Source organism: Buceros rhinoceros, unplaced genomic scaffold (assembly GCF_000710305.1).
Source record: "Buceros rhinoceros silvestris isolate BGI_N320 unplaced genomic scaffold, ASM71030v1 scaffold5710, whole genome shotgun sequence".
NCBI classification, from domain to species: Eukaryota; Metazoa; Chordata; class Aves; order Bucerotiformes; family Bucerotidae; genus Buceros; species Buceros rhinoceros.
In genome coordinates, this window is record NW_010387798.1 from 76,221 (window position 1) to 90,696 (window position 14,476).

A 14,476-nucleotide genomic window follows, 5' to 3' on the forward strand; every position below is an offset into this window, starting at 1 on the left:
TTCCACTGGCTGAAAGACCATGTTACCCATCCTGGCTTGCAGGACTCATGATTAGCTGGGAACAGGTGAAATTTTAAAGGAGCAGAAAGGCAAAAATGGGTTGAGGAGGGAAGTGCTAGTTCAGCCATTTAGATCTTCAAATTGGGATTCACGCACCCCAGTTTTCCCCTAAATTCAGCTTTACAAAAGCCATTGACACCTCTGTGGTGGGTTGTCACTGTTTTGTCTATATTGCAGGTTCTTCTCAACATCCCCTAGAAAGGGATTTAAAGCTGCTGGTCCTTCTTCGGGCGTCTGAAGGGATTTACTGTGATCGTCTGGAGGAAATAAATGTCCACCCAGGGAGTATTGGTATGAAACACAAGTTCACCTTTTCATAGGGAGCCAGTCTTAGGCAATAGCTAAAGCTGCTGCTGTTGAGCTTGTTACAGTGTCATACAGGAAAACATCTAACAAAGGTACACACAGTTTTCAAGCTAAAATTTTATGAAAATTGTGAGAACAATTTTCTGTGGATTTTCTGTGGAGATTTTGTTTAGGCAAAATTTGACAGAACTGAGTAACTAGGTGTGAAATCCTGAGGTCTTTCTGTGAGGAACTGGAGAGGACTTAAAAGGACTTACACACGTGTGCAGTAGTTTGTCTTGGTTCTAGACATGAGATTTGGTAAAGGTAGTTGTCAAAGTTGAAGGTATTAAAACTAAGATGACCTCTTTGAGTGGAGAGAAATAGACATTGCCAGAGGGTATTTAGTCCGTTATCTTTGGCCTTTCTTAGAATGAAACAAACTACCCTCAAGTTTCCAGGCTAGGATGATGAGCTTAGACTTTTATCACCATTTTTAAATGCCTGACTTAAGTGAGATGAGTTACATCCAAAAGCTAGATCCAAGTACAAACAATTAAATATTTCCAAGGGTTTGGACACACAGAAAGACTGACAAAAGAAGGTTTCTGTTAAATTTTACATGTCCTCATATAATTATGGTTAAAGAAGTTAACTTTTCTGTTTTTCAAGTTTTAAAATATGTTTTAAACAGCACTAGAGTATTGCAAAACTGTTCATTGTCGAACTTTTGCAGACTGTAGAAATTCAAACTCTCTCTCCCCTAATCTTTGAACTCCTGCTTCTGTTTTTTCCAGGGGTTTATGGACAGGTGCAAATTTATAGTGCTTATCCCAAAAAGTCTTGGACACATCTGGGATCTGACGTTGCTCCTGGCAATGAAAGGTGGTATTTTGCCCAAATATGCCTCCACATATTAAGTTTCGACTCCTGTTTCTGTAACTTGCATTAATGTTGCTTTGAGTTGTGTTAGTCTTCTTTTGTGATAGACTCTGTTTAAACTATGTCTAGGTAGGAAAAGAACAACTATGTTACACCTTGCAAGAAAATTATTCCATTTTTAGGTTAATTTCCTTTCTAAAGAAGAATGAAGCTGATATTTCTTTCTATTCTTCTGCCCTTCCATTCTCCTTACTTCCTTGCTTCCTTCCTTCCCTCCTTCCTTCCTTCCTTCCCTTCCTCCATCTCTCACTCTGCCTTTTGCTCTTCAGAAGGACAAGATGTATTCAAAAGTGGCTGATATCTTGGTGATTAGGATGTTCATTCTGGTTTAAGAAACCTACATTAAAAATCTCATCTCTGAATTAAGCAAAACTGGGATATGAACCATGTTCTTCAACATCTTGGATCAGGTTTTTACCAAGTGGATTCTGGAGTGGACATACTAATTTCTTCTGTTACATTCAGTCTTTTTTGTATATGTAATCAGTGTCAACTGGCTTGTAGAATAAACCTGAAGAGTAAGATTACTGTCTAGAGTATGAGCCCTTTCAGGTAGAGACACATATTCACTTAACCTTGGCAAAAATAGCTTTGAAATCCTGCTGTCTCTCTCTCCCTTGATGCTGTCCATCCATAAGTTTTCACATCCCCTGCAGCAGACACATCTTCAGCATCGCTTACCCAGGAACTCAGTCTGAAGGCATAGCCAAAACCATCACCTAAGGCGGGATAAGCGAAGGTGCCACAGATGCTTGTTAGGTGAATGGATGGCTATGGCCTGAAGTTCAAACCTTTCATCTGAACCAGGGACCATGTCTGCATAAGGCACTGATCATTAGTTGCTGTGGGGTGGACACCTACCCAGCTCTGCCTGGAGCTCTCACTCTTGATTCTGAGTTACATCAAATTTTTATTGCCTTTTGCTGTAATACTTCCAAGTGCTTAATTTTATACTGAAATACATATATTCAAAGAATATCAGTCAGGCAAAACAAAAACCCACTGGAAGAATTCCCATCTAGGTAGAGCTGAAATATCAGCATTTAAGGAAGGAATCTTTGGAAACTCATTGTAAAGACGGGCAATGGAAGCACAGGATGTCACAGGTAGGATTTGTCTGTTGTTGGATCTCACATAGCTGAGTGTCTAGTGTGGATTAATTGTTTAGGATTGTTGTATAGTCAGCTGAGAGACAGATACTTCCAGGTATTGATTCAAGCCATGCAACATTAGAATCACTCTCTGGAAATTCTTCTTTCCCTGATTAGGGTGGGAGTTCAGAGTAAGCAGATTCTTGTCTGAAACATGCCAGTTAAATACTTGAATGAAATCAATCCAGTCTAGTCTTGATCTGCTGCCCAGAAGTTCTATATGAAACATCATGAGGTGCTAAGATACAGGTATTTGGAGCTCATTAATCTACCTTAAATATGGCACAATAGTTAGAAGGAAGAAAAGGGGGTGTGTGCAGAATCTGTCTTGAAAAGTCTGCTAAGAGTTAATGTGGTCAGATACAGGGAACAGACAAGACAGTGCTAGAATATGAAAGCTGAAGAAAGTGGCTTTTTTATCGACTGAGAGAAGCTGCTGTATATATATTTCCAGCATGAATCAGCACATGAGTTAGGAAAGGACGTATGCTTTCAAGAAGGAGGAGGGGGAAAAAAAAGAAAGCACTTATTTACTTACAGTGAAAACCTGAATTAGTATTTCAATAGATTCGTAACTTAGATGGTGTCTCTTACAAACCGTATTCTCTTTTGCTTACTGATTCCTCCTGTTAGATTTCTTTGAAATGCCGTGAGTCAAAAGAGTTATGGTTGGGTCCACAAGACATAAACTATTATCGGAATTCATGTCTGGGACTGGCCTTAATGTTCAACCTCTAGTATGGGCTGCATGTGAGCTGTCAAAAACCCCAAACGCACGGCACAATTATTCTCACTTCCTGGTGTTGCTTCCTCTTTGTCAGTGCATTTATCCTTGAACACCACGTAGTCATTTCAGAAGATAGCCAGTGCTTCGTCTAAGCAGAGAAAGAAATCAAAGCTTTGGTAGACCTCTCTGCTGAATGTTCAGAGATGCTGAGAACTGGAAATTCTCATCTTGAGCCTACTCATCTTTGAAAAACACTGCGAGAGGAAACACTGGGAAAACTTGGCAACTTTGCCATTAGTTACATCCCTTTAGGACTTCCCTTTCTCTCTGCACTGCTGTCACTCTTGACTGTATGATGAGGCAGTCCCTGAATTCATTCAGTGGACTGTTTTATCCACAGCTACCTGAGGAGTATAGATCATCACCTGGCCAGCACCAGTCACCCTGCAATAGGACAAGGTGTTTATTATATTCATATAAACACTGATAATTATCCTTGAGCTACAGCTATAGCTTTGAATGCAAAGGAGGATCTCCAGTTCAAGATTAAAACACATAAATGTAGGTGTTTGTGTACTATTTATAAAGGTACCTAAGCTCCCGTTAGTCAGCAGAGTTCTAGGTGCTGGAGCCTAGAGGACTGTTCAACAAGCAGGGGCAGGATTCAGGTACCTAAACATATGTTTTGGGCTCATCAGAGGTGCCTTTGAGTCCTCTCCATGGATCCCAAATTTGTCTTCAGGAATGCTCCATGAACAAGTCCTATCAAACCTACCAGCTGATGTCTTAGATACCGTGGGGCATCTCAGATAGCAAGAGCTGCTCTTGTTTAGGGCATCGAATCCTGCTGTTTGTGCCCAGTTCAGAGAGCTCAATTGCCTTCCACCCACTGCTGGCTGTATCGATCAGCTGTAGTGGAAGCTTAAATGCCAAGTGCACACACACACACAGACAGTGCCATACAGGGACACCTGCATTTCATTGTCTAATTCCAAAGCTGCCTTTCATCTCTGTAGGAGATTCCTGGCACCAAAAATGGTCTGACACATCCTTGGGAGGTAACTTGAGCCCTGCAACTCTATACTGGAGCCATATACCTTGTTAATCAATGGTGTGAAATAGATGCTCCAGGATTAATTTCCTCCCACATATTTTTGACATCTGTTTTTACAGAAAGCCCTAAAGGAGCTGTTCCTAGAGCATAGCCCGTGGATTCTTTCTGAGAACTGCCTAGCAAAACTGTTGTTAATTTTTTTAGGAAATCAGTGAACATAATTCTCACAAATGTAATGACATTATCTTAACATCTTGATGTTGCAGGATCTTTTTGGAGGATGAAGTTGATTGGAATCATGGTGGAAATATTGTGATCAGCTCGTCCTCCTACGAAGCTCACCAGGCTGAAGTAGTAACACTTAAAGAAGTTAATGGTCACAGCATAAGAATTCATGAACGACTTCTGCACAGGCACATTGGTAAGGAGTCTGTCTTTCCATTTCAGAGAGTTTTCTCCTGAAGCATTAACTTTCCATTTCATATCTCACCAAGATCAATTCTACTTTATGGAGGTATCATCATTTCTTTCTCTATATGCTTTGTTCTTGCTTTTTTGATACTGAAAATACGATGCTCAAAATTCCACAGAATAGCTGATTATAACGTGAATTTCTGGAAATAGAAGTAATTAGATACTGAATACTTTTGGAAAACTTCTTGGTGTTTCACATTTTAAGTAAAAATGGTTATCAGGGAGAAAGTAACTGCAATGTGAAAGGAAAAGGGATTTTTTAAGTCCATTTGCACAATTTCTGTCTTATGTCAAAAACCAAAAAATTTTTTTTAAATCCTTTTTTTTCAAATTTCAAAATAATTAGATTTATGGAGTTTCACATGCAAAATTTCATCAATTCCATAGCATGAAACTAATGAATTTGTAATCTAACGTGTAAACATAAAATCTGTATATAGTTCCATTTTCTGTGTAGATTATATGGGATCTGTATTTAAGTGGAAAAATGAGATACACTGTTGATAATTTAATTTCATTTCAGCCTATAAAGTAATTTTATGACTATCTATTTAAACAAAATAAAAGAATTTTTTAACAGGTCTAATTCTGAAGCTCCAAATACGGGATTTTTTTTCTGTGAGTAGCGTTGTCTTTTTAGTTTAATATTTATTCTAGCCAGTAGGCACAGAAGTTAGCAAGATGGATAGAAAGGTTCAGAAATATTGTGTGTTCTAAATGTCTATACCTGTGCTCGTAAATAAAGCTTCACTTAGAACCAAGCTCTGTTCAGCAGTTATCCATAGTTTCAATTGATAGTAGCCTCCATGGCAGAGTTTCGTATGACAATTGCATTTAACGAAGAAAACAAACAAAACACTTCAAAGGAAGCACATCCAGACTCTTTTTTCAATATGTTATGCATGACCTTTTGTATGGGGGAAGGAAGAAACCTGCCAGCTGGTTTGGGGACCAGAGAATATTTCTTAACCTATTTTCTTAGCTAATACAGTATAAGTATACTGAGATGAAATGGTGGCAAACACGTTGAGTACTGCAGCAGTTGTTAGGTGTAACTGAAAAAAAAAAAGGGATGGGTGCGAGAATTAGGAGCTATGCAAATACTGGGATTTGCGTGGGCAAATGTAGATATCTACAGCAAATGTTCACACATGAATCACAGAATCACAGAATGGTGGTGTTGGAGATCATATAGTTCAACCCCACTGCTAGAGCAGGGTCACCCAAAGCAGGTTAACTAGGATGATGTCCAGGTGGCTTTGGAATCTCTCCAAACAGAGCAGGAGACACCACAATGTCTCTGGGCAGCCTGGGCCAGGGCTCCCTCACCCTCACAGCAAAGTTTTCCCTTGTGTTCAGGTGAAACTTTGCATGTTCCTATTTGTGCTCGTTGCCCCTTGTCCTGTCACTGGGCACCACTGAGAAGGGTCTGGCCCATCCTCTTGACACCTGCCCTTTAGATATGGATCAGCATTGATGAGACCCCCTCTCAACCTTCTCTTCTCCAGCTGAACAGCCTCAGGGCCTTTCCTAAGCACAGAGGTGCTCCAGTCCCCTTCCCATCCTCATAGTCTCCGCTGGATTCTCTCCAGTAGTTCCTTGTCTCTCTTGAACTGGGGGGCCCAGAACCGGACAACGCACTACAGATGTGGCCACACTAGGGCAGAGTAGAGGGGCAGGAGAACCTCCTGAGAACCTGCTTCATGTACACTCAGCTTCATTGATACTTAAAGCAGAAAAATACATACTGCTCATTTGTATTTGACCTTCCCTTAAAACAGATGTATAAAATAGGGTACAAGTTGCACTTGAGAATTGCCTATTGCTCTCCATTGTACACAAAACCAATCTGGATAACTAAATCGCATCTATAAATACCTAAAGTCACCTGAGATTAATACCAAGCTAAATATCTGCATAAACTCTCTCCAAAGTCTTTGGAAAGACAGTTTAGAAAGCACATGCTACCAAGACTCTGGAGCAAACTGGTTTTTAATGTTGTCACTGGTCTGAGCCTAACGAGAATTCATGGAGATCAACTCTGCAGTGTACTGAAAAATAACTCTACATACAGCTTAGAAAAAATAAAGTGCGAATCTGTTCATTGGTTTGGCATCTGCACACCGCAGGGCGAAGATTTAGCACCTTCTTTTTCTAAAAATGAAATATGTTGGTGAAATATAAGTGCACGGTGAATATTTGATGGGCAGGTGGCCTTTCTGGTTTTGTGTTGATGCATGTAGATTGTGCTGGAGGAAAAGCACACCTGAATGTCAGTGCAGATTCTGCAGAGAAGCTGTGCACAAGCTGTCAGGCTTCATGTCCCTCAAAGCACCAATTTATAGGTGTGATAGACACTTATCACATTTTCTTTCTTGAACCTCCCCAGGACGTTCCCATATCACAGAAGAAGGTAAACACATCCCTTTGGCTGCGGAGGTTGGACTCCTAACACGGAACATACAGATCAAGTCAGATGTGGCTTGCGCTGGAAGAATGCTGGTGGGACGTTTCACAGACTCCAATGGCACAGAGTTTGAAGGTACTGGAGATTCACCTGTCCTGGTTGACCAGATCAGTTCTGCCCAAGAATGTACAGTCTAAACCCAGATGTATCCATTTGCATGTGCTACATACGTCTAAGAAAACATGAGTGCTAATAATATTTCATAACTGGTGGAATATATTTTAGGAGGTGCCGTTCTGTTGTTTTTCACTATAATATTTTATATATTTATGAACAAAAGCACATAACTGGCAATACAATGACAAAGTTTGCCTACTATTATATGCCTGAGTGCTGTTTAAATGGGTGTCACTCTTACCAGTTCTTAGGTAACTTTGTGAGGTTTTATTTCACTATATCTATCTTACTGCAGGTGTTCTTCAACTCTTAAATACTGAATTTTTGAACTTCGGGCCTCCTCAGCTTTCTGCCATTGAATTTAGGAATGTATCCCAAGGGTCCTCGGTGGTGTCATCCAGCATTAACGGTACCTGCGGAGTTGGCATTAGAGCAATCATGAGCAATGGGATATTGTTGCATGACAACATGGTGTTCGACACAGTTGGACCTGGCATTGATTTGGAAGGACAAAATCATTCGCTCATCAGGAACCTTGTTATTCTGAGCAGGCAGCCAGAAGGTTTATTAAACTGGGTTGCTGGCATCAAGGTGAACCTTGTCATTGGTGTCTCCCTCTGTGGCAATGCTGTGGCAGGATCTGAGCGAATTGGCTTCCATATCAAGGGCCAAGAGTGTTTGCCAGATGAAGAGCACTGCAGTGAAAACGTGGCCCATTCAAGTTTCCATGGCATTCATCTGTACCGGGGAGATGGTTTTCAGACCTGCACTAGGATCGCAGGTTTTCTGTCCTATAAGAATTACGACTATGGTGTCATGTTCCACCTTGGAAGCAGTGTCATCATGGACAATCTGGTGCTGGTGGACAACACCGTGGGTCTCATGCCGGTAGTGTACTGCCTCTATGCCAAGCAATGCCACACGGGGAAAAGATTCATAGAACTTAGAAACTCCATCATTGTTGCAACAAGCTCAACTTTTGACTGCATCAGAGACAGGATCAAGCCTCACTCAGCTGATCTAACAGCCAAGGATCGACCACCAGCCTACCCTCTAAGAGGCCGTGTTGGGATTTTATGGCCCATGTTTACCACTGTTCCCAGCCAAAGGCCAGATAACCCATGGCACAAAACTGGGCAATGCCCAAAAGTCCTGGGACTGATGAAGCTGAAAGGTTGGTCTTCTATGTCCAGGTGATACTTGACATTATTTTTCCAATCAAAGTTGGGGCCTTCCACACCTGCAAATGAATGTGGGAAAATCAAAGCCTCAAATGAATTAATAACAGAATTCTTCTTCTGTTCAACACAGTTTAATTAAAAAAAAATTATTTGGTATTTTTCACTTCCTGACTTTACTCAGTATAATTATGTCATGTGTATACGTTTTACCTCAAACGAGCCTGCCTTCTGTGCTATCTATTTTTCCACTTGATTCATCTCTCTGATCTACAGTTACCTTTAGCTAAGTAAAGATAACAAGTCTGAGAAGTGAATAGCACATTTTGTGTAGAATTGGCTTAGAACATAACGACTACAGCTGCACAGAAGCAGTTATGGCTTTTATTGTTATAAAGGATTGTAGAAGAGGGATTAAAGTTGGTTATGTATCCCACATCTTTGGTTCAAATGAATTTTACAGTCTTCAGAGTAATATTTGCATAGAGCGGAACCTAGGTAGCTGGTTACCATGGTGGGATCTAAATACCTCACAGTTTTTCATGTCTTTATCCCTCCTTGCTACCTACTTTTGTGCGAAAATACATTATCTTCCTTTTACTCAAGAATATGGGAGACAAAGAAAGGCAAATAGATTTTCCCAGGGTCTCACAGAAAGTTCGTGGCAAAACATGGATGTTGTAGCTGCACAAAAGTTCAGTGCCAGAGCCAAGCCTGTGTCACCAGACGCAGCTCATCTTGTATGAACATCTGACAAGTGGATGAACCGTCCAAGGCAGGGTATCATTAAACTGCCTCTTACTGGTACAAATGAAAATTTACGTATCACGCTTGTTTTTGTTTCTTTCTCATTTACTATTTCCTTTGATTCAATTTCCTATGGACATGACTTGATTTGTGTCAAGATGCAACTTGGCTATGAAGTATTTTAAATCCAGCTGAAGCTCAATGCATTTAGTATGATTTAAAAATGATTTGTACATATATATACATATATGGGAGCAATTTAATATGGAAAATGTCATAGAACAGAGCTTTTCTCTCTCTAGTTTCGGTACTGCTCTAACCACTTTTCCTCACTTGATCTTCTCCTAATCTCTGGCAGAAGTCATCTTCACTGGTTTTACAAAGAGCTGCTACAGTGAAGACAGGGATGTCTGCATCATGTCAACTGCTGACCATTTAGGCATCATGCCTCTTATCACAGCAGAGACATCAAAGATGTTACATGTCAATGAGAAGGACAAGTTCTACTTTCATCCAACAGGGTAATATGCTTCATTTTGAACTATCTTTTTTCAGTGGTTTGTGAAAAAGAAAGCACCTACAGTTCGGGGACTATCCTCACCTCTGTTGGTATCAGCTGTCCTTTTGGGTTGTCTTACAAAGAGTTTAAGCTATTAGTTTAGACTGGATGTCTGGCTGAGGAGCAGCCCCATTCTTTTTCTCTGTCTCTGCTCTTGTACTGCTCCTATCTGTCAAAAATGAACAAGCTCCGACATAAAAAAAAAAAAACCACACACAGAAAAACTTGAATAATGGGAAAAAAAAATCAAAACAAAAAAAAAAAAACAACCCCAAAACCAACCCAAACTTAATTTAGGACAATTGTTTAAAATTTTAGATTCAGATTTCATCAAGGTGCATCTCCAGACCAGTCCTCTTGGATTTCTCCTTTTACTGACATTTGTATAGCAAAACAACCCTCACATATCCCATTTCTTAAACCTCTATCCTGAGCATCTCTGACTTCTCAGCCTCAGGCTTTAGAAAATGTCAGGACCTCCAGCAAAAAACCCTGAGACAGGGAATGTCCTTTTGGTCAGGGAAGTGGAGCTTGATTTTTGCCTGCGAGATCACATCCGAAATGTTGATCAGTACCAGGCAGGCTGTGAGATGTCAAATGACTGCCAGAACTGCTCCTGCCCAGGGAGAATATCATCTGCGTGTGCAGGAACATGGAGGAGGGAGGGGAGAGCCTCATCTGTAACCTTAAGTCACTGCTGGTTGCAGTGGTTTAAACATACCACATCCAATGGAAACCACATGCCTATTTATTTATTACAACCAGTGAGCACAATACAGAGGCTATGTCAGGGAAGCCTTGAAGTAGCAAAAAAATCCAGCACGGTCTCCACTTGCCAGTCAAAAATAATTGGAGGTGTCCCACACTGCTATGTTTAGAACCCCTCCAGCTTTCTGCCAGAATTTTTGTTTTATTCTATATTTCTGCTTTTTGCTTTGGGCATTCATTTGCGTGTAGATTTCTGAGACCTGTCCAGCTTGTCACCTCCCATTATGTTTCACTCTTGTATCCTTCCCACTCTTGTATTTTCCCACAGTATTATGCTATTAGTGAGCTGCTGAATATGCAGACTCACTGCAAGAGCTGGTGATTTTCAAACATGATGAATGCACGTGGCTACCAAGTGCTTTCTTAGTAGTCTGGTAAACCTCTGAGGGTGATTACATCTCTCAGTGCTCCTCACACATTATCTGCATGCATGTGTTTAATCCACTGTTGCAAGGGCTGAGCTGTGGCTGCATTGTTCTGCTTCAGCATCCTGAAGGGGATTCTTGATCGATATGTTCTATCAAAGTGAGCATTGCTTTAAAGAAGGAGAGGAGATAGAAATACTGGGGAATATGGAAAGACAGTGCTTCACTTCTGCTGGTAGACCTACCAGCTGAAATGCTGGATCTGATTGATGTTCAAGAGCTGAACTAGCTAACAGGATCAGAGGAGCTATCTTTCTTCTCTACCTCTTTTGAGCTGTGTTGATTTGGGACATTTGCCCATTTGTTTCTCTGCCTTTAGTGTAATCTTTGCCTATATCAATTTGCCTCATTCAAAATATCAATAATTGCTTTTTTTCCAATGAGCCCAAGACATTCTCAGTTTTCTTCGAGACTTAATGTATATCCATGTAGCTGTCCATGAAGATGTTTCCATGGATGTTGCTGGTTTACAAGTCATTGGGCCTCATTGTATTTTGTCACAGGATTGAATGGTCAGTTGGCTAGTTCCTTTAAGCTGTGTTAAACATTTAGTCAAAATGACATTAGAAGCACTTAAGATCCACAACACGTGATTCAGTTTACTACACTTTGGTGCCCCCCAAATTAGACATGTAACATAAAGAAGATACTAAACTCATTCTGTACTCAGCAGAGATCCTTGTCTAGGAAATCATGCATCTCAAGTGTCCTGTATATGTCTCAGGTGAGGTGAGTTTCCCTCCAATAAACATTTCCTGTTCTAGGTACCTGCCTCTGTGGAAGCCAGTCTTTAACGATCTACATAGAAATCTGTAGTCTTTTCTGGCTGTTTCAAGCTACTAAATTTAAAATTTCCTCCTGAGAGTATACTGGTGATAAAATTGGTTAAATTTATTTGAAAATTTGATGTGGTTTTCTGAGATACATTATCATGTCATACAAAAAGAGCCTTGTTCTAGTTTGGACTAATGCTCTGAAACTTTCCAACCTTATGAGTCTTATTTTAAAAGTGTGGTTTAATTCTATTCTTAGGATCTGAACGTGTCATTAGAAAGAGAGAAGTAGCTATTCATTGTCTGGGGGCAGTACTGGTTGAGTAATATGAGTGCCTGGGAGATGAAACCCTGGCTCAGGCATAACTTTGAGGTGAGATCCATGTGCACTTCATTTTAAGCCCAGCAAAACCATCGAGATGACACTGAATCTCCAAACAGATTTTTTAATTAGAACAATAAATTAGAAAAATAATCTTTGCAGACACAGTTCCAAACACTTGGGTATGAAAGAAAAACAACAAACCAAGTTTATAAATGCACTAATCATTATGCATTGTGTCCTATTAGAATAAATTTTCTCTTTGAAGTTTTCTTCTACTCTAGAAATGTTAAGTGGCTCCTTGACCTGCAAAAAACTCTGGCTTCCTAGGAGAAGTCTCTTTATTTTTTTTCTTTTGCTTATATTCATACCAGCAAATTAAGTACAGTGAGGGAACTGGCCATCAGAACTTGAGTTTTAGCACTCTTCGTGGTGGTCATTGTTTTGGCTTTGGCATGAGCCTGCAAGTATTGGTTCAATCAATGTCATAGTTTGAGAGCTGGTCACAGACTTTTCCAAACAGATAGTTAGGATGTGACCATCCTGTTTTAACTACTAAGGGAATGTAACTCTACAGACGCGGACCCTTTGATCTAGGAAAAGAATGGGTTCTGAAACTGGTTAACTTGGATAGATGGATCCTCTGTGGCCTGACTGTAAATCTTCTTGCTTGTTCCAGCAGTCTCCAAGCCCTTATTTAAGATGTCTTTTCCCTGCTGGCTCCTCTCTCATTCTTTCTGCCATTTCACCCTGCTTGCTTCATTTCTTCTGTATGAGCTTAGTTGCTCCTGGCAAGCAACTAATTTGCTCTTACAAATAAGAGCACAATATTTCTCCATTGTTCTCTTCTCCATAATAACATTACCTCTCCTACCTGCCAGTGTGCAGACCTCTGAAGACACCCTGTTCCCTGAAAAGATGTGCAGAGGCTCAAGGAAGGCCCTTTTCAAGGATTTGGATGGAGGAGTCCTGGACCTAGAACCTCCTGTTTCTGTTTTCCCGAAGTCAGAATTCGAATGGACACAGTTCTACTTGCAAGCTGGTAAGTGCCTGTGCTGTCTGGAGTCCTTGCAAAGTCATGCATATATTTGACTCATGAGATGAGATTTTACCCCAGGCTTTGAGACCTACAACTGAGCTCGAGTTGGTGGTGGTCCCACATTGTGTGGTGCTTTTCCAGGCTGGATGTAGTGAATCACAGAGTAGAATTCTGGGAGGTCTCATCGCACAGTTCTGTGTCCAGAGTGCCTCTCTGCCTTCTTGCAGAATCGTGTCACCTGGTATCCTCATCCTCTTGAGTTTAGCTCCTGTACTCGGCACTGGTAAGGCCAGACCTTGAATACTGTGTCATTTTGGGCCCCTCACTTCAAGAAGGTCATTTTGGTGCTGGAGTATGTCCAAAGGAGGGCAATGAAGCTGGTGAAGGGTTTAGAGAACAAGTCTTACGAGAAGCAGCTGAGGGAACTAGTCTCTTCTCCCCTGTAACAAGTGACAGCACTAGAGGAAATGGCCTTAAGTTGCACCAGCAGAGATTTAAGCTGGATGTTAGAACAATTTCTTTACAGAGAGGGTTGTGAAGCATTGAAACAGGCTGCCCGGGGAGGTGGTGGAGTCCTCATCCCTGGAGGAGTTTAAAAGATCCGTAGGTATGGCTCTGAGGGACTTGGTTTAGGGACCCTGGTAGTTGGACTTGATGATCTTGAAGGTCTCTTCCAACCAAATTATTCTGTGATTCTGTAATTCATTAATTTTATGACCAGAACAGAACTTAACTGCCCTTGCAAAGTTCTCTGAGAGCATTAAGTAAGACATGCCATGTAAATGCTACATGAGTGCAAAATAATAATTGGGACAATGAGGATTTTCATCCATATCCCACTGAGGAGATAATCAAGCTGAAAACCCACTCCAGAAGTTTAAAGACCTCAGTCTTTGGTTTAAAAAGGCCCATTCTGCTTGGTAACCACTTTCTGAAGGTTCACACAGCAAGGGTCCGTTCTCATCCTGATTAAAACTCTGCTCTCTGATTCCAAATAAACTCTTTAATTACAATTAGCTTTTCCCACGCCTGCTGCTGATGATGGCCATTTCGCTGAACAGGATTATCGATTGTGATTCCAGCAGCATGGGAGACTGGTGGAAGGGACTGTAATTAATCCCCTTTTCCATCCCAATCTAAACTGATTAAACACGAGAAGAACTTTTATGTTTGAACAAAATGTCTAATGTGTACCCAGTGAAGGCTTTTCTCCTAACTGGCTGCTTACAGGGTTGATTAACTATTTTCTAGATGCAGACACCCTGGTTTTCCTCTACCTTTTCTGCCCTGATTATGAACCACATGCAGGTGCTGGTATGGTACTACCACGGAGCCCCTGCACGCCTAATTTTGCATACAGAACCCAGAATTTATTTAAATTTGCACCG

General features: G+C 40.8%; 1 protein-coding gene across 1 annotated transcript in view; it reads left to right on the forward strand.

Annotated features, from left to right (window-relative positions):
• LOC104492248 (fibrocystin-like) overlaps positions 1-13,091 on the forward strand; it is a gene marked incomplete at both ends in the record, with an annotated part of 74,138 nt that extends 61,047 nt beyond the window's left edge. Inside the window, 7 exons of the mRNA XM_010134809.1 lie at positions 238-351; positions 1,143-1,230; positions 4,486-4,640; positions 7,083-7,235; positions 7,573-8,451; positions 9,561-9,723; positions 12,931-13,091. Of these exons, the coding sequence (XP_010133111.1) occupies positions 238-351; positions 1,143-1,230; positions 4,486-4,640; positions 7,083-7,235; positions 7,573-8,451; positions 9,561-9,723; positions 12,931-13,091 (1,713 nt within the window). The remainder of the gene's footprint in view (positions 1-237; positions 352-1,142; positions 1,231-4,485; positions 4,641-7,082; positions 7,236-7,572; positions 8,452-9,560; positions 9,724-12,930) is intronic.
• Positions 13,092-14,476: the final 1,385 nt, after the last annotated feature.